Below are 20,401 nucleotides of genomic sequence, written 5' to 3'. Positions count from 1 at the left end.
ATTATTCACGTCTTCGTTTGTGAAGACAGAACTAATTTAGTTCCTCAGCCATTTCTTTGTTCCCTGTTGTGAATTCCTCCATTTCTGACTGTAAGTACATTAGTTTTTAATCAATCTTATTCTCTTTACATATCGATAGAAACTTTTACAGTCAGTTTTTATGGTCCCCGCTACTTTACTTTCAAATTGTATTTTCCCCTTCTTAATCCTTTGTTCTGCCTTTGCCGAATTTTAAACTTCCCAATCCTCAGGTCTATTGCTTTTTCTACCTAATTTGTATGCCTCCCCTTTGAATCGATTGATTGATTGATATTTAGTGTCACATGTACCAATGTACAATGGAAAGTTATTTTCTGCGGCCAAGGGAACGTACACAGTACGTACATTGTAGACAAAAGAATAATCAACAGAGAACATTGACAAATGGCACATCAACAAATAGTGATTGGTTACAGTGCGGAACAAGGGCCAAACAAGAGCAGCACAGGGTGTCGTGAATAGTGTTCTTACAGGGAACAGATCAGTCCAAGGGAGAGTCATTGAGGAGTCTAGTAGCTGTGGGGATGAAGCTGTTCCTATGTCTGGATGAATCTAATACCATCTCTATTTTTCCTTGTGAGTCATGGTTCTCTTTCTACTCTTGCACCAAATAGGAATAAACAAGTTTTGGAATTCACCTATTGGTTCCTTGAATGTCTGCCATTGCCTGTCCACTGTCCTTCCTTTCAGTAAAGCTGGACCGTCTGGTGGCAATCTTTGGGGTGTTGGAATTTCCGGGGATGCAGGATGGGAAGGGGGCCGATGGCGTGGCCTTCGCCTCTCCGATTGCCCTGCCGGGTTGCGGCATGACTGGGGGATCTGTACGAATTTGTCAGGTTGGAGAAAATCTAATTTGCCTTAAGGGGGTCAGAGGAGTGTTTTGGTGTACGGTGGAGGCTGTTCATGGCTTTATTTGAGGAGCTGTTTGTCGCAAGAGGAGGGGGGAAAGGGAGAGGATTAAAAGGGGTAAAATGTACAAACTGTATACTTTGATTGGATGTTAAGCTTGTGTTATTTCGTTGAATGTGTTTGGAATAATGTATCCTTTAAAATATTTTTAATGAAAATATAAAAGATGGGCTGGCGTGGCATTGTAAATTCGAAACGGGGTCAGTTTTTAAATATCGCAAGTACCATTCGTGTAACTCGAACATCTAAATTGAGGACTGTCTGTACAGATTGAGGAGGAGGGAGATGCAAATTGAGGTTCTACAACACCATGCGAAGTAGGGTTGATTTACAGTACGATTAGTTTGTATCATTGAATCATACAGCATAGAAGGAAACCATTCTTTGAGACAGCTTGCCAATTAGTCCCACTCGCTGATTTCCCCCACCCCCCCACATCCCTGCAATTTCTTTGATCCTTCAAGTGACTATTCTTTTAAAAGTTACTGTTGAATCTGTTTCCATCACCATTTCAGGCAGTGCACTCCAGATCATCTTAACACACTGTGTGGAAAAAAGTTTCATCTCCGTTCTGGTTCTTTGGCCAATTGTCTTAAATCTGGTCACTAGTTTGCTACTGGAAAGAATTTCTCCCTGTTTATGAATATAGTTCAACAGAGATTCTGGCAGAATAGGGAGGCATGGGAGATTGTAGTGGATATGGCTGGGGATTGAGGAGGCAAATAAAACAAGGAAAAAATGGAGTCTGGCATGACTCGGGCAGCACGGTAGCACAGTGGTTAGCACAATTGCTTCACAGCTCCAGGAATTCGATTCCCGGCTGGGGTCACTGTGCGGAGTCTGCACGTTCTCGCCATGTGTGCGTGGGTTTCCTCCGGGTGCTCCGGTTTCCTCCCACAGTCCAAAGATGTGCAGGTTACGTGGATTGCCCATGCTAAATTGCCCTTCGTGTCCAAAATTGCCCTTATTGTTGGGTGGGGTTACTGGGTTGTGGGGATAGGGTGGAGGTGTTTGACCTTGGGTAGGGTGCTCTTTCCAAGAGCCGGTGCAGACTCGATGGGCCAAATGGCCTCCTGCACTGTAAATTCTATGATTCTATGACTGGGTGACCAGAATATGAGAGATTAGAGAAGGACTTGAACAGGACCAAGAAGGAAAAAAAGCTGGTACACTGTGTGTGAAAGGAAAAATGTGATAAATCAAAACGTAGCCACATTAAATATTAGCCACATGTTCAACAGAGATAGATTTTAAGGTGATCTTAAAGGAGGAAAGAGAGGAACCAAGGCAGGGAATTCCAAGGCTGAGGGCCCAGGCAACTGTAGACATGACCACCAAAAACTGAGGATGCTCGTGGCAAGAGTTAAAGGAGCACAGATGTTTTGGAGGGTTGTAGGCGGCTGGAGGTTACAACAAGAGGGATGTCTGAGGACGTGGAGGCATTTGAAAACAAGGATAAGAATTTTAAAATCAAGGCTATGGCTTATTCAACCCAGTATGGTGATAGATACAGGATAAACTGAGTCAGCAGCCACAGTAGACTTGAGAGCCGGTCAGAGTCGGCTCAGCAGAGCGAAAAATTCCCAATGGATTAAGAGGAAACTGACCCTGCAGGACAGAGACTGGAACAGAAACAGGTTGTAGAAAGCAGTGGTGAAGGTGAATGTCACAGTGAAGCTCAGAAGCCAGTGGAGGGAAGGAACTTCACAGGAAAACACAGATTTGTTACACTGCACCTGAGTAAAGCTGAGAAGCCGGTCCTGCTATTGTGAAGCTCAGCAGGTAGGAGCACTGGGTAGTCAGCTGGACACTAGACTGGAGCGAACTTCCTGTTAAGTAGCAATGAATTAAGTTGCAGAGCAGAATCTCAGCAGCCAAGGTGTGATGATGCAGCAGATAATGCAGTCTAAATGGCAGACAAGTCCCGGAGTCTGGGAAATGAAAGTGGAGTTCCAGACAATGAAAGAGTAAAGATGAGAAGCTTAAATTTGTTGTATAAGAAAAAATGTTCAGAGATGTTGTGCTCAGCACTACAGACTACTTGGGTCAGAAATTCGCAATTGCCAATGTTGGAATCTCAGGTGGTCAAATTAAAATATGTGCTATATTTAGCTATCTTGCTATTCTATGGAACCTCTTCTGAACAAAGCAATATTGGTACTTTCTGTTTGCTCCATTTTCTTGGGATGCTTGTAAACGATCAATATTTTTAAAAAAAATTAAGTACCAGGGAAGCCATTTGCCCACGAACAGCGTCCTGTGCTCATCAAAAGGATACAAGTTCGCTTAACACACTTAAGTATCCAGGGTTCAGAGTTGCGACCAGGATCAAACACATCTGGTGAGAAAGAGCTGCGAACATGTCCATTTACGTTCAGACACCTGCATTGCTGCTCACAGAGAAACTGCAGGTGTCATAACACATCAGTGGTTCCACCTTCAAACTCTACCTGGAGATCAGTGATGCCCTGAGTGCATTGTTGATGTGTCTCACCACTGGTAAGGAAACCCTTGTACTTTTAATTTTAATACTTGGTGATAGAATCTACCTTTTTAGTATAGAATCTACCTTTTAGTATACAACAAGTTAAAGGAATAAATGACCCAAGATTAAAAATGGCTTCTTGAAATGGAGTGTTAAAATCAAACAAGACAGTAAAATAATGCTGTTTCCCATAAGATAAGAAAGCTAGACAGATCAAGGACACATTTGGCCAAGTCAAAGTTTTTGGGCAACACTCCCAGAAACTGTTTTCATGACAACGGAGAGGATTCATAAGAAAGGCGCATTTCATAAGAAAGGCGCATTTCATCACCTCATGTTAAAATTTGACAGACCGAGGTTGATCGAATTGAATTAACTGTTTAATAACTGTTTAATAACTTTAACCCAATCACAGCCAGAAAGGGGGGTACCATTAGTGACAGCAATAATCTTTAAAAAATACGTGCAGGTTTGAACAACTTCTGAAGCTACTTTTCTGTGCTATCTTGAACAGCCATTTTGTTTTTATTTTCAACTTTTCTGTATCCTGCATTAAATTAGAAGAAATATCAAGAGCTATAATTTGTATTGCATTCAACTCAGTACTGTGTATTTGCTTGGACAAAACGAACTTTAAAAAACTCTGTATTTGCTTGAAAACTGACCTCTGATAAGAGACATCTGCAAAGCTAAATGAATAAAGACAATTTACTTCGTGCATGAAGCTCAGTTTCATAATCTGACGAATAGTGTATCTAGTGCGGCGACACATATACTAACCAAAGTTCAGATCTAATATTGGTTGAACAAAAAAGGAATTAATTCCTTTTTTTTATGGCGACAGATTCTCAGCCCATTATTCCCAGGTATGCAAAATGGAATCTTGCTGCAAGACTTTTCCAATGAACATTCTAAATGAAGTGGGCAGTCTGTCTGAATGGAACGTTCTGCTGAGATTTGACCTGAATATAGTGATTATTCTAATTGCCCAGTTGGTTTTATTTCAGCTCCATCTGTACATTCGCTCTTGCCCATGCTTATTCTAAGCTTCTCTGTTTCTGTGTTTGTGCTTTTCTTTTGTTTGTGTCCCTTCACCAGCAACAGACTGTAAAATATCAGACTCAGCTCAGTGATCGGAAACAGCTCGTTGAACAGACTGAGTTAATGAGCCAATCAGAAATGCAGCACCTGAGGAGCCAGTTGGAGAGAGCCAATGACACAATCTGTGCAAATGACATGACCATGGAGCGGCTGAACATGACGGTGGATGAACTAAAAGGTGCTAACCAGCACTTTAAAGAAGGACAACGACTCTTGCAGGAAGAACTGCAGCAATTGCAGCAACTCATACAGGTTGGAGGATTCAGCTTTAATAGTGGGAAAAGTTATTTCCCTGTGTGAAAAAGTGAGGTGTTTTCCCTTTGTGAAAAAGGGTAGACTTCTCCTGAAAAATGACTGTGTAATTTCGGTGGGAAAATCGGTGCAAATCGTGCTGGCTGTTCCAGCATGATTCCCATTGTGATCTTCCCACACTTACTCATCTTTTTGGGGCCAGGGGGTGATTCACTGTAAAAGTGTGATGTGTGGGACCCGAAGACACTGGCAAGGCTGGATCCTAATCTGCCAGCAGCACCCCCCCTCTCCCCCTGCTCTTCCAGCAAAGATCCCCCCCCCCCAATCACTGTCATCAGCTCCATCCCCATGCCCCCATTTCCCTCTTCAGGCCCCACTACTTTGTAGTGTCAACTTGGCACTTCCCCCTGGCAGTGCCAACCTATCCAGCCATGTCCCTGACCACCCGGGACTACAAAAGCCTCTGAGCCCCCCGGCATGGTCATCACCTATATCCAGAGAATTCAACAGTGGCTGCGAGAAGATCCTCACTTTAATGCCAGCTGCTTCTATGGTGGAAAATTACATCCAGTGCAGACATGTTGTTCAGGCTTCAGAGGTTGAAAAAGATCCAGTCTAAAAATATTGCTGTCAGACAGAGCACCTGGTCATTCTGGGAAGCACTTCAGAGTAGAAGAAATCCACTGGGAAAACAAAACTGCAAGACATAGCATCTGGTCTTGCAAGGAAGAATTTCAGAGTAGAAAAAAAGAACTCTAGAGAAAATGAGGTCAGACAGGACATCTGTTCGAAAGAGGAAGTACCTCAGAGTTAATGGACCATGAAGTGCTATAAAAACAAGCAAAGCTAATTCCTCCTTTGAGATAGCCTTCAACTGTCAATCAAGAGGCTTGTAAAAGTTATTGTGTGTGAAATCCATTGTAAACAGCTAAGTGCAAAGGGATAAAAGCAGTCATTCTGCAATATTGAAACCACCAAGCCCATTGAAACTTCAAGGGGAGTGAAATGCATCTTCAAGAAACAAGCTGTAGTGCGGCTCTGTCCTGTGAGAGGATTTTAGGACAGACTAGCTGCAGCTGTGCTTTGCCCTGTTATGAGGTGTTAAATACGAAGGAAAGCAGGCTTCAAGACTTCACAGACCCAAAGTATACCCCATCCTGGAGGAGGCCACTGATCTGGACCCTCCCAGGCTAGCCCGAGGCTCCCCAGCCCCAACTTCTTTGAAGGCCCCCCCCCCCCCCACTACATTTATCCAATGACTACTGTGCCCTTGTGCTCCCCGGAGGTAAGTGGAGAGGGGTACTCACCTTGCCCCCCCCTCAGAATCCATCCTTTTAAGGACCAGTAGTGATTTGCGCCTGGATGACTTCACGCTGGGGGATGGGAGATTACCGGGCGGCTACTAATGAGATTGAAGTGAATGCAGATTGGCTGGAATCAGTTTCTCGCCCTTTCTGGGCAAAATCCTGTTCATGCCAACTGGAGCGGGTTGGGAGAATCGGAAACTGTTTTGTGCCTGATGTAAATCCCATTTCGGGGCTCTCCCACAATTCTCCCGACATAGTGGGATTTGAGTAGAGAATTGCCCCTTTAGTTTCAAATTAAGGCCGGACTCTTTCTGTGTATGATGCTATGTGGGTTTGGGGACAGAAGAAACACCTTGACGCCGGTCTTAACAGATAGAATGGGGTGAGCAGTCATTCTTTCTGTTGCCAATGGGAAGAAAACTGATGGAAAAGATATCACTTTAATTTTTTTTTACTGGAATAAACCAGCTAAAATCAACAGGATTGAAACAATGACAGGTGAAGAGTATTTCAAATAAAAAGGTAAATTTCACTGTAAATAGTCAGTACCATACAGGACAAATATACTTCACGCCCTTTCCAACTCTGCCTCCGCTATGAGAATCATAGAATGTTTACAGCACAGAACAAGGCCAGTTCTCTGCGAGGGCAGCAGAACTAATTTCACCACCCCACTCCAAGGCACTGTCGATCTTTCAGATAATTATCCAATTCCTTTTCAGAACCACCATTGAATCTGCCTCCACCACCCTCTCAGCCTGTGCATTCCGGCATGTTTTCCAAGAGTTTGGCTGTTCCTCATGTTTTCTATTCCAAATCTGTGATTATGCCTTTCCATAATGAAATGGTTTCTCTCTCTGTTCTAGCTCAATCAAATCACCTGTCAACCTTCTCTAATGAGAATAACCTCAGCTTCTCCAGTCTATTCATGGAACTGGAAGCCTTCATCCCTGGAATCATTCTCGTGAATCTTTTCTGCACCCACTCTAAAGGCTTCACTTCCTGAAATGCAGTGACCAGAATGGATATAGCAGTCCAGTTGAGGTTTAAACAATGTTTTCATAAAGAAAGGTTCACCATAATTTGCTTGCTTTTGTTCTCTATATTTCCATTTATGAAGTAGATACCCGGTTTTCCTTTCTTATAACCTTGTCAACTTGCTCTGCCATCTTCAATGATTTGTGCAAATATATCCTGAGTTGTCTGTTCTTGCACCTTCTTTCCACCTTTTGCATCATCTGCAAGTTTTGAAATTGTGGCCTTCGCACAAGTCATTTATATTAAGAAAAGCAATGGTCCCAGACTCCCGACTACCTCAGTCAACTTTGATTCACGTTACTACATGCCATAGAATCCCTACCGTGCAGAAGGAGGCCATTTGGCCCATCGAATTTATGTCGGCCCTCTGAAAATGGTAACTTTGTTGACAAGCCTGTTTGGCATTTTATCAAATGCCTTTAGAAATCTATATGGGCTGCATCAACCCTCTGTTAACTCATCAATAAACTCAAGTTAATCACAATTTGCCTTTAACAAATCCATGCTGGCTTTCCTTCACTACCCTATACTTCTGCAATATACCTCTCCCGTTTCTGTGGAGGATTGTCTACAGCCAGTACCTCCGCAATTTCCACCCTTGCTTTCCTCACATCATCGGTTGCCTCTCATTCGCTCCTGGTGACTTAACGTTTAAACACAACCAGTCTTTCGAATACTTTCTTTTTATCAATTTTTAGCCCATTTTGTGTCTCAGCAACTTCATCCTTCACTATGACTTCCACAGTATCTTTGCTTTGGTGAAGACAGATTCAATGTACTTACTTGCTACTTCAGCCATTCCTCCTGCCTCCATGCACAAATCGTCTTTTTGGTTCTTAATCAGTTCCACCCCCATTCTTAGAACTGTAATCATACACATATAGAAAACCAGCATTAGTTATGCTCTTGTACTATGCCCAAGTGCTCATTTGCCATGTCTTAAGTATATGCGATGAGTGCTGGCAGGGTGTTCAAGAGTCATCATATATAAGTCTTGCACTATTCTCACTAGGTGCCCTGGTGAGCTTTTCAACAAGGATTGGTGAATAGTGAGCAGGAATCCTGAATAATATTTACTTTCTCAGCTCTCCTCTTTTTCCCTTTCCTCTCTCTCATTTTCTTTTTTCCATGATCTGTACCTCCCTCTCTCATTCTTTTTGTTCTGCAGGTGGATTGATTCTGGAAGCTTTTGATTTGTGTGCCTCAGCTATGTCTGGAATCTCGTTTCTTTGACCGTTACAATAGATTGTATTGTGAACCTGTTTTCTCCCCCCCCCCCCCCCCCAATCCCCCAATACATTAAAACATGTATCAGCCACATTTCGGCTGTAGTTCAGAGACTTGAGCACAAAGTCCAGCCTCAATATTACAGCAGTTTATTGAGTATTGCTCGGAGGTTGTGAAAGTCAGAAATTTGCTAATGCAGCAAATTCAATTACATTTTAAAGAATCAAAGTGTGCAGTTTCAATACTGTAACTTGATCCTATCCTGTTTTCATCAACGTATGTATCTAATGCCGGACGGCACGGTGGTGCAGTGGTTATCACAGCTGCCTATGGCGCTGAGGACCCGGGTTCGATCCCGGCCCTGGGTCATTGACTGTGTGGAGTTTGCACATTCTCCCCGTGTCTGCCCACAGCCACGCTAAATTGCCTCTTCATTTGGAAAAAATAATTGGGTACTCTAAATTTAACAAAATGTATGTATCTAATTCCTGATCGGGTAGCCGCTGTGACTTTCTGTTGCAGCAGAGTTGTAACATAAAAAGCTTCCATAGTACTTCTGTCATTTTTTTCCTTTTATATTACTGACTTTGTCCAATGCCTACAGTATGGTTTAAGTCTGAGCCATTTTTTTTTTTTAGAACAGTCTTTCTTAGTTGTAAGTACCCAAACCTTCTGAGCACAATTATTAACAATCCCAAGAGATTTTTTTTAACAATGCTGTTATGTCCGCTGGTAGTGTATGGTTTTAATATCTGGTTAAAATATTCAGCTGAAATTTCAGTACATTGATACAGACTTCAGCCTTTTCTTTCCTGATTTTCTTCCTTCTTCTCCTGACAAATTTCTGATTCAAAACACTGGAGAGGCTGGAGGGCAACTGAAAATTTTAAAACTGAAGAGTGATATTTTAAAACTTGAGGATTGTGAAATTAAGGCATGGTCTAACTGAATGGCAGAACTGGCTCAAGAGATTGAATGGTCTGCTCCAACCTTCTCCTTCCAAGAGCATACAAATTAGAAGCAGGAGTAGGCCACTAGGCCCCTCGAGCCTGCTCCGCCATTCAATAAGATCATGGCTGACCTGCCTATCCCGATAACCTTTCATCCCTTTGTTAATCAAGAATCTATCCAGCTCAGCCTTAAAAATATTCAAAGAATCTTCTCACACTGTCTTTTGAAGAAGAGAGTTCCAGACACTCCTGACCCTCTGAGAGAAAATATTACTTCTAATAACATAGAATTTACAGTGCAGAAGGAGGCCATTCGGCCCATCGAGACTGTACCAGCTCTTGGAAAGAGCACCCAACCCAAGGTCAACACCTGCACCCTATCCCCACCCAACACTCAGGGCAATTTTGGACACTAAGGGCAATTTATCATGGCCAATCCACCTAACCTGCACATCTTTGGACTGTGGGAGGAAACCGGAGCACCCGGAGGAAACCCACGCACACACGGGGAGGATGTGCAGACTCCGCACAGACAGTGACCCAAGCCGGAATCGAACTTGGGACCTTGGAGCTGTGAAGCAATTGTGCTATCCACAATGCTACCATGCTGCCCCTAATCTCTATCTTAAATGGGCGACCCCTTATTTTTAAACAGTGACCCCCCTAGTTTGAGATTGTCCAATAAGACAAAACATCCTCTCCACATTTACCCTGTCAATACCCATCAAGATCTTACAGATTTCGCTTAAGTTGTCCGTTACTGTTCTAAGCTCTCGTGGATACAAATGTAATCTTTCCTCAAAAGACAGCCTACCCATTATTAATATTAGTCTAATAAACCTCTGAACTGCTTCTAACACATTTGCATCTTTCCTTAAATAAGGAGATTAATACTGTACACAATACTGCAGTTTGGTCTCATCAATGCGGCAAAACTGAAGCATAACCGCCCTACTTCTGTAACTGATACCCCTTACAATAAATAAAAATGGTCTATTAGCTTTCCTAATTACTTTTGTGATTTATGCACTAGGGCACTCAAATCCTCCCTCAGGGTACTGCAATCTCTCACCATTCAGAGCCCAAACTCTCTTATTCTTCCTGGCAATATGGACAATTTCACATTTGCCCATTTGCCAGATTTTTGCCCACTCACTTAACTTATTTTTGGCCCTTTGTAGCCTCCTTATGTCCTTTTCATAATTTACTTATCTGCCTACCTTTGTATCATCAGCAAATTTAGCAAGCATATCTTCAGACCCTTCATCCAAGTCATTTACGTAAATGTTTAAAAAGTTGAGGTGACAGCTCTGATCCCTGCGGCACACCACTCGTTACATCCTTCCAATCAGAAAAATACCCATTTATGCTAACTCCGTTTCCTGTCAGGTAGCCTATCTTCATCCCTGCCAATATGTTGCCCCCTACATCATGAGCTTTTATTTTACACAATGTAGCTTGTGCTCGGTACAATATAGATGTTGGCTGTTCCCTATGCCTGACCAACTGCCATTATCTCACCTGCCAAATTTCTCAAGTGTGCCAGCAGTTCATTCAGTGATAGGAGGGATTAGGATTGTGTCCCCGCATAAATATTTCCCAGAAATCTCATCACTTGCCTCCCAAAGAATCCTTGGATATATCCCATCTGGCCCAGGGGACTTGTCGACCCTCATGTTTTTCAAAATTTCTAATACATCCTTCCTCAGAACATCTACCTCCTCCAGCCTACCCGCCTGAAGCACACTCATCCTCAAAAACATGGCCCCTCTCCTTTGTGAACACTGAAGAAAGGTATTCATTCAACGCCTCTCCTATTTCTTCTGACTCCATGCACAAGTTCCTACTACTGTCCTTGACCGGCCCTACCCTCACCCTGGTCATTCTTTTATTTCTCACATAAGAGTAAAAAGCCTTGGGGTTTTCCTTGATCTGACCCGCCAAGGACTTCTTATGCCCCCTCCTGGCTCTCCTAAGCCCTTTTTTCAGCTCCTTTCTTGCTACCTTGTAACCCTACTGAACCTTGTTTTCTCATCCTTACATACTCTTCCTTTTTCCTTTGACAAGACATTCAACCTCTTTTGTGAACTATGGTTCCCTCACATGACCATTTCCTCCCTGCCTGACAGGGACATGCCTATCAAGGACACGCAGTATTTGTTCCTTGAACAAGCTCCACTTTTCATTTGTGCCTTTCCCTGACAGTTTCTGTTCCCATCTTATGCTCCCTAATTCTTGCCTAATCGCATCATAATTACCCCTCCCCGAATTATAAACCTTGTCCTGCTGTATCCTCCTATCCCTCTCCATTGCAATAGTGAAAGACACAGAATTGTGGTCACCATCTCCAAAGTGCTCTCCCACAAACAAATCTAACATTTGGCCCGGTTCATTACCCAGTACCAAATCCAATGTGGCCCCCCCTCTTGTCGGCCTATCCACAGATTGTGTCAGGAAACTCCTGCACACACTACAAAAACTGCCCCATCCGAACTGTTCGACCTATAGAGGTTCCAATCAATATTTGGAAAGTTAAAGTCACCCATGACAACTACCCTGAGACCTCCACATGAGAGTTTGTTACACAAGATAAGGCTCATGGGGTTGTGAGTAATATATATCAGCATTGATAGAGAATTGATTAACGAACAGAAAACGGAGTAGGAAAAAATGGGGCTTTTTCAGGTTGACCGGTTGTCCATACTAAGATACTGCAGGGATTCATTTTGGGGCCACAGCTATTTACATTATTTGTCTTGGATGCTGATGCTGAGTGTAATGTTTCAAGTTTGCTGATGATAGAAAGCTGGATGGGAAAGTAAGATATGAGGGGAATACAAAGATTGTACAGTCATTAAATGGGGCAAGAAGGAAGCAGATGGAGTATAATGTGGGGAAATGTGAGGTTGTTCATTTTGTTCGGAAGAATAGAAGAAAATGAACATTTTCGAATAGTGAGAAACTATTAAATATTGAGGTTCAGGATTTTTACAAGAAATAGTAAGTTAACATGCAGGAACAGCGAGACATTGGGAAGGAAAATGTATATTGGCCTTTAATGCAAGAGGGTTGGAAGATAAGAGTAAAGAAATCTTGCTTAAATTGCAAAGAACGTTGGTAAGGCCACACCTGAAGTACTGGGAATAGTTTTTGTCTCCATATCCAAGGAAGAATATACTTGCCTGAGAGTGGGTGCAATAAAGCTATCTAGATTGATTTGTGGGAGGAGAATACTTTTCACTCAGAGAATTGTGCATCTTTAAAATTCTCTACCGCCAGAGGAGATATACGAGGCAAGTTTTTTTTACACAAGGGAGTGGGTGCCTGGAACTCGCTGCCGGAGTGACATTTAAGGGGCATCTTGACAAATACATGAATAGGATGGGAATAGAGGGATACGAACCCAGGAAGTGTAGAAGATTTTAGTTTAGACGGGCAGCATGGTCGGCACGGGCTTGGAGGGCCGAAGGGCCTGTTCCTGTGCTGTACTTTTCTTTGTTCTTTGTTCTAGAAGGCCAAAAATGCTCAGTCATGCCAAGAATGAGGTGAGGAATGAGTAAATCAGGCAGGAAATTGGAGTTAAGCTCAAATATCAGACATAATTTTATTAAATGGCTCAACAGACTCGAAGTGCCAGATGGCCTATTCCGGTCTGTTTCTGGCAATCTTATCTGAAATTCAGTGACATTTCAAGTGTGGAATCCAACTTTCGTGCAATCTGTCTGGATTTCCATATAATTTTTAATTTGGTAAAGAGTTCAGTTAATTTGGATTTTGCAATTTCTTTAATTACTAGAAATCAGTGGAGGAAAATGAGGCTCTGAAGAGTAAGCTCCAAGCACAAGAGGATATCTTTCAGAGAAATGATCGACAGCAAAAACAACTGTACAAGGAGTTGGTCCACTGTAAGGAATTATTGCAGGCCAGGGAGAAAACTACCAGGTAACCAGCTCTTGCAAGGATGACACTGTCAATTAAAGTGAGTTTGGCAGCATGTTTGTGTTCCACTGTGACCTTTGCTGTTTGTAGTATATATAAATGATTTGGAGGAAAAGTAACTGGTCTGATTAGTAAGTTTGCGGATGACACAAAGGTTGGCCCATCGAATCAACACCGGTCCTTTGAATGAGCACCCTACCCAAGCCCACACCTCCACTCTATCCCCATAACCCTGCAACCCCATCTAACCTAAGGGCAATTTAGCGTGGCCAATCCACCTAATCTGCACATCTTTGGACTGTGGGAGGAAGCCGGAGCACTCGGTGGAAACTCACGCAGACACAAGGACAACGTGCAGACTCTGCACAGACAGTGACCCAAGCGGGAATCGAACCTGGGACCCTGGCGCTGTGAAGCTATGGTGCTAACCACTATGCTACCGTGCTGCAATCTCAGAGAATTCCCTCCATGGACACGCAAGAGCAATTGGCAATCTTAGGATTGCATTTTGGAGGGTCGAATGCGGTGAGAAAAACTATATATGGCAGAATCCTTAAGAGTATTGACAGACAGAGCAATCTGGGTGTACAGGTCCACAGGTTACTGAAAGTGGCAACGCATTTGGAGAAGGTAGTCAAGAAGGCATACGGCATACTTGCCTTCATCGGTTGGTGCATTGAGTATAACAATTGGCAAGTCATGCTGCTGCTATATAGGTTTTAGTTAGGCTACACTTGGAATATAGTATTCAATTCTGGTCGCCACACTACCAGAAGGATGTAGAGGCTTTGGAGAAATTACCAAAGAGGTTTACCATGATGTTTCCTGGTATGGAGGGCATTAGTTATGGGGAGAGGTTGGATAAACTCGGTTTGTCTCAGTGGAACAACAAAGGTTGAGGGGCGACCTGCTAGAGGTCTACAAAATTATGAGGGGCATGGACTGAGAGGATAGTCAGAAGCTTTTTCCCAGGGTGGTAGAATCAATAATAATAATCTTTATTGGTGTCACAAGTAGGCTTACATTAACACTGCAATGAAGTTACTGTTAACGTCTCCTAGTCGCCATACTCCGGTGCCTGTTCAATTACATGGGGACATAGGTTTAAGGTGCGAGGGTCAAAGTTTAGAGGAGATGTGTGTGGGAAGTTTTTTTACACCGATGGTAGTGGGTGCCTGGAACTCGCTGCTGGAGGAGGTGGTGGAAGCAGGTACAATAGTGATGTTTAAGGGGCATCTTGACAAATACATGAATAGGGTGGGAATAGAGGGATAAGGGCCCCAGAAGTGTAGAAGTTTTAGGTGAGACGGGAAGCATGGTCGGCGCAGGCTTGGAGGGCCGAAGGGCATGTTCCTGTGCTGTACTTTGTTCTTTGATTGCACTAATATACTAAGAATATTGGAAAAGAAAATACCTAATTGCTTCAGAGAAGACAGATACTTCCTAACTTTGATCTCCTGGGGGAAGGATAAAAACAGCTTGAAAGTCTAGACCAATTGGGGAGTAAAAATGTCTGGAAAATTCCTCTCCAACTTCCTTAGATAATTGAAGGCAGCCATGTAGACCACCCTGGCTCTGGTAATTCTTGCAGCTCATACCTCTTGTACAAGGTGACCTCTACCTCAGCCAGAGACAGGTCCTGTTCTCGCTGGAAGGAGCTCTGGATCGACAATGAGACAGCAGACCTTGTCTCTGGGAAAAGGGACCCTATAATTGATATTGAACCTGAATCTGTCCTGTATAGCTTGAAATTCTGCCTATTGAGTTGATGCAAATTTTCTATCCTAACACCATCTAGTCCTAACAACATCTTAAACACCTCAATTGAATTAATAATAAGCTTACATTTCCCTGAAGTGTTGAGACCCTTGACCCCATCTTTAAGATGCTTTGAATTGTGAATCAGTCCTTTATAAACATTTATTTTATGGGATGTGAACGTCACTGGCTAGACCAGCATTTAATACCCATCCCTAGCTGCCCTTGCGAAGGTGGTGGTGAGCTGTTTTCGTGAACCACTGCAGTGTCCCATTCCAGAGAATTAAAAGTAAAATGCAGAAACTGAGTGGTTGCGCTGTTGGAGGTGCCGTCTTTTGGGTGAAACCTTAAAGCAGGATCTTGATCTATTTAAAAGAAGGCAATTCTCCCCTGTGTCTTGGCCAGTGTTCCTCCCTAAACCAGCATCACTAAAATGGATTAATTGAGTATTATCACATTGTTCTTTCTGGGATCTTGCTGTGCATTGACTGCTGTATTTTCCACATTACAACAGTTCAAAAATACTTCAGAAAGCACTTGATGTTCTGAGATCTTGAATTGCTCAATACAAGTGCAACTCTTTCCTATTATTAAATGCAAACAAAATCACTTGGGCGACCAAAGAATATGCAAAATACTGAATGGAGCTTGAAAACATGGTGTTAAAGTGGTTAATGCCGAACCTGAAAATGAATAGCAAGGCTACTCAAAATGTGTGCTCCAGTGTGTAGGTTTCCACCCACACACTGAAGGGCTAACCAGGTGTGTAGATGAGGAAAAAGAATAACTAGAGAGAGAGACTAGGACCCCTCCAGGAACAAAGTGGACACATATGTGTGGAACCGCAGGAGATAGGCGAGGTTCTCAATGAATTTTTCTCCTCTGTGTTTACAGTGGAGAAAGACATGAAGACTTGGGAACCTGGGAAGGTTAGTGGCGATATATTGAGGACAGTTTGCATTACTATAGAGGAGGCGATGGACGTATGAAGGTGGATAAACCTGGCCCTGACCAGGTATATCCAAGAACACTGCGTGAGGCTAGAGAAGAAATTGCGGGACTCCTGGCTGAGATATTTGCATCATCATTAACCCTGCGTGAGGTAACAGAAGACTGGAGAGTAGCAGATATTGTGCCCTTATTTGAGAAGGGCTGCAAAGAAAAGCCTGGAACTTATAGACCAGTACGCCTAATATTTGTGGTGGGTAGGTTACTAGAGAGGATTCTGAGGGATAAGATATACAGGCATTTGGCAAGACAGGGTTTGATTAGAAGTAGTTAGCAGGGCTTTGTGCATGGGAGATCATGGTTTACAAATTTGTTGGAATTCTTTGATGAAGTGACCAGGAAGATTGATGAGGGCAGGGCGGTAGACGTAGTCTATACGGACTTCAGGAAGGCCTTTGATAAAGTTTCATATGATAGACTGTTCTGGAAGGTTAGATCGCATGCAATCCAGGGAGAGCTGCCAAATTGGATTGGATTGGATTTGTTTATCGTCACGAGGTACAGTGAAAAGTATTTTTCTGCGAGCAGCTCAAACAGATCATTAAGTACATGAAATGAAAATAAAATAAAAAGAAAATGCATAATAAGGCAACACAAGGTACACAATGTAAATACAGAGACTGACTTCACCTGCGGGAAGTGCAGCCATCTCCAGCTCCTCACAGACCATGTTAGGGAACTTGAGCTGGATGAACTGAGGATCATTCGGGAAGCTGAGGGGGTGATAAATAGAAGCTACAGAGACATAGTTACACCTGAGAACAAAGGTAGCTGGGTAACAGAGGTGGGAAGAGGAGGAAGCAGTCAGTGCAGGGATCCCCTCTGGTCGTTCCTCTCAACAATAAGTATACCCCTTTGGATACTGTTGGGGGGATTACCTAGCAAGGGTAGGCTGCAGTGACCGGATCTCTGGCACAAGGTCCGGCTCTGGGGCTCAGAAGGGAAGGGAGGAGATTAAGAGAGCACTATCATAGAGACTCAATAGTTAGAGGTACAGACTGGGGTGTGAGACTCTCGGATGGTTTGTTGCCTACCCGGTGACAGTGTCCATGACGTCTCGGATCGTGTCTTCCGGATCCTTAAGGGGGAGGGGGAGCAGCCAGAAGTCGTGGTGGACATTGGTACCAACGGCGTAGGTGGGAAAAGGGGTGTGGATGTAATAAACGAGTTTAGGAAGTTAGGCTGGAAGTTAAAAGCCAGGGTAGACAGAGTTGTCATCTCTGGTTTGTTGCCGGTGCCACGTGATAGCGAGGCTCGGAATAGGGAGAGAGTGCAGTTGAACACGTGGCTGCAGGAATGGTGTAGGAAGGAGGGCTTCAGGTATTTGGATAATTGGAGTGCATTCTAGGGAAGGTGGGACCTGTACAAGTAGGACGGGTTGCATCTGAACCAGAGGGGCACCAATATCCTGGGTGGGAGGTTTTCTAGTACTCTTCGGGAGCGTTTAAACTAATTTGGCTGGGGAATGGGAACTGGATTTGTAGTCCAGCAACTAAAGTAGCCGATGTTCAGGACGTCAAAGCTTGTAGTGAGGCAATGAGGAAGGTAACACAGACAAAGGAGAGTACTTGCAGGCACGGAGATGGGTTGAAGTGTGTATACTTCAACGCCAGAAGCATCAGGAATAAGGTGGGTGAATCTAAGGCATGGATCGGTACTTGGGACTACGATGGCCATTACGGAAACTTGGATAGAAGAGGGGCAGAAATGGCTGTTGGTGGTCCCTGGTTATAGATGTTTCAATAAGATTAGGGAGGGTGGTAAAAGATGTGGGGGGTGACATTGTTAATTAGAGATAGTATAACAGCTGCAGAAAGGCAGTTCGAGGAGGATCTGCCTACTGAGGTAGTATGGGTTGAAGTCAGAAATAGGAAAGGAGCAGTCACCTTGTTGGAAGTTTTCTATAGGCCCCCCAATAGCAACAGAGATGTGGGGGAACAGATTGGGAAACAGATTTTGGAAAGATGCAGAAGTCACAGGATAGTAGTCATGGGTGACTCAATTTCCCAAATATTGAGTGGAAACTCGTTAGAGAAAATAGTTTGGATGGGGTGGTGTTTGTGCAATGTGTCCAGGAAGCTTTTCAACCAGATTGTCCAACCGGAGGGGAGGCCATATTGGATTTGGTACTTGGTAATGAACCAGGGCAAGTGATAGATTTGTTAGTGGGGGAGCATTTTGGAGATAGTGACCACAATTCTGTGACTTTCACTTTAGTAATGGAGAGGGATAGGTGTGTGCAACAGGGCAAGGTTTACAATTGGGGGAAGGGTAAATACGATGCTGTCAGATAAGAACTGAAGTGCATAAATTGGGAACATAGGCTTTCAGGGAAGGATACAATTGAAATGTGGAACTTGTTCAAGGATCAGGTACTATGTGTCCTTGATATGTGTGTCCCTGTCAGGCAGGGAAGAGATGGTCGAGTGAGGGAACCATGGTTGACAAGAGAGGTTGAATGTCTTGTTCAGAGGAAGAAGGATACTTATGTTAGGCTGAGGAAACAAGGTTCAGACAGGGCGCGAGAGGGATACAAGATAGCCAGGAGGGAGCTGAAGAAAGGGATTAGGAGAGCTAAGAGAGGGTATAAAAAATCTTTGGCGGGTAGGATCAAGGAAAACCCCAAGGCCTTTTACACATATGTGAGAAATATGAGAATGACTAGAGCGAGGGTAGGTCCAATCAAGGACAGCAGCGGGAGATTGTGTATTGAGTCTAAAGAGATAGGAGAGGTCTTGAACTGGAAAAGGTACAAAGGAGATTTGCCAGGATGTTGCCTGGAATGGAGAGTAGGTCTTACGAGGAAAGGTTGAGGGTGCTAGGCCTTTTCTCATTAGAACGGAGAAGGATGAGGGGAGACTTGATAGAGGTTTATAAGATGATCAGGGGAATAGATAGAGTAGACAGTCAGAGACTTTTTCCCCGGGTAGAACAAACCATTACAAGGGGACATAAATTTAAGGTGAATGGTGGAAGATATAGGGGATGTCAGAGGTAGGTTCTTTACCCAGATAGTAGGGGGGGCATGGAATGCACTGCCTGTGGAAGTAGTTGAGTCGGAAACATTAGGGACCTTCAAACGGCTATTGGATAGGTACATGGATTGTGGTAGAATGATGGGGTGTAGATTAACTTGTTCTTAATCTAGGACAAAGGTTCGGCACAACATCGTGGGCCGAAGGGCCTGTTCTGTGCTGTATTTTCTATGTTCTAGCTGGGGAAGTGGGCCAATAAATGGCAAATGGAGTTCAATACAGATAAGTATGAGGTATCGCATTTTAGAAAGTCAAATCAAGGTAGGACTTTCACGATGAACGGTAGGACCTTGGGGAGTATCGTGGAACAGAGGGGCCTTGGAATTCAGGTGCACGGTTCTCAAAACGTTGAGTCACCGATAGATAGAGTAGTTTAGAAGGCTTTTGGCACTCTGACCTTCATCAGTCAGGGCATTGAGTATAGAAATTGGGAAGTTATGTTGCAGTTGTACAGGATGTTAGTGAGGCCGCACCTGGAGTATTGTGCTCAGTTTTGGTCACCTTGCTACAGGAAAGATGTTGTTAAACTGGAGAGATTACAGAAGAGATTTACAAGGATGTTGCCGGAACTCAAGGGATGGAGTTGTAGGGAGGGATTGGACAGGCTAGGACTTTTTTCTTTGGATTGTAGGAGATTGAGGGAAGATCCTATAGAGGTGTATAAGATCATGAGAGGCATGGATAGGGTGAATGCATTCAGTCTTTTTCGCAGGGCTGGGAGAATCGAGAAGTAGAGTGCATAGGTTTAAATTAAAAGGAGGAAAGAATTAATGGGAACCTGAGGAGCAACGTTTTTACACAGAGGGTGGTACTTATGAGAAATGAGCTACTGGAGAAAAGTGGTTGAGACAGGGTCATTGCCAACATTTAAAAGGGTTTGGACAGATACATGGATAGGAAAGGTTTAGAGGGATATGGGCCAAATGCAGGCAAATGGGGTTAGTTGAAGTGGGCCTTTTGGTTGGCTTGGACCAGTTTGGGCCAAAGGGCCTGTGTCCGTGCCGTAGATTCTATTAATCCCTCCCTGGACCAGCTGGTTGTGCAAGTGATTCTCATTTCACCCAGGCACATAAAAACGTATTTCATTGTCATGGCTGCATGATTGAAAACATTGAATTTTTTTTCATTATTTGGAAAGCTATTGGCAGAAAGGGCAATTGTGTTGGGAAATTTTTAATTATGAAAAGGCTTTAAAAAAAGTCACAAAAATTGTGCCTCACTGTAAGTGAGTGAGATTTGTCAAGCCAATTTGATGTGCCTTTGTCTTCTTTCTACCCTGTATCCAAGCCAAGAGTTGCATCAGTCTCTTGTGCATTGCATCAAACATTTTATAACCTAAATAAAGAATGTATT

General features: G+C 43.4%; 1 protein-coding gene across 7 annotated transcripts in view; it reads left to right on the top strand.

Annotated features, from left to right (window-relative positions):
* The window catches only part of LOC140390079 (centrosomal protein of 63 kDa-like), a 157,951-nt gene that overhangs the window by 64,169 nt on the left and 73,381 nt on the right, over positions 1-20,401 (top strand). For 6 of the 7 annotated variants that reach the window (XM_072474968.1, XM_072474966.1, XM_072474965.1 and 3 more), the window contains exons 7-8: positions 4,532-4,786; positions 13,105-13,250. In XM_072474968.1, the coding sequence (XP_072331069.1) occupies positions 4,532-4,786; positions 13,105-13,250 (401 nt within the window). The remainder of the gene's footprint in view (positions 1-4,531; positions 4,787-13,104; positions 13,251-20,401) is intronic. The other variant, XM_072474971.1, reaches the window with a different exon arrangement.

This window comes from Scyliorhinus torazame, chromosome 14 (assembly GCF_047496885.1).
Source record: "Scyliorhinus torazame isolate Kashiwa2021f chromosome 14, sScyTor2.1, whole genome shotgun sequence".
NCBI classification, from domain to species: domain Eukaryota; kingdom Metazoa; phylum Chordata; class Chondrichthyes; order Carcharhiniformes; family Scyliorhinidae; genus Scyliorhinus; species Scyliorhinus torazame.
The sequence above is the reverse complement of the archived record's forward strand: the minus strand, read 5'-3'. Positions and strand labels throughout refer to the sequence as shown.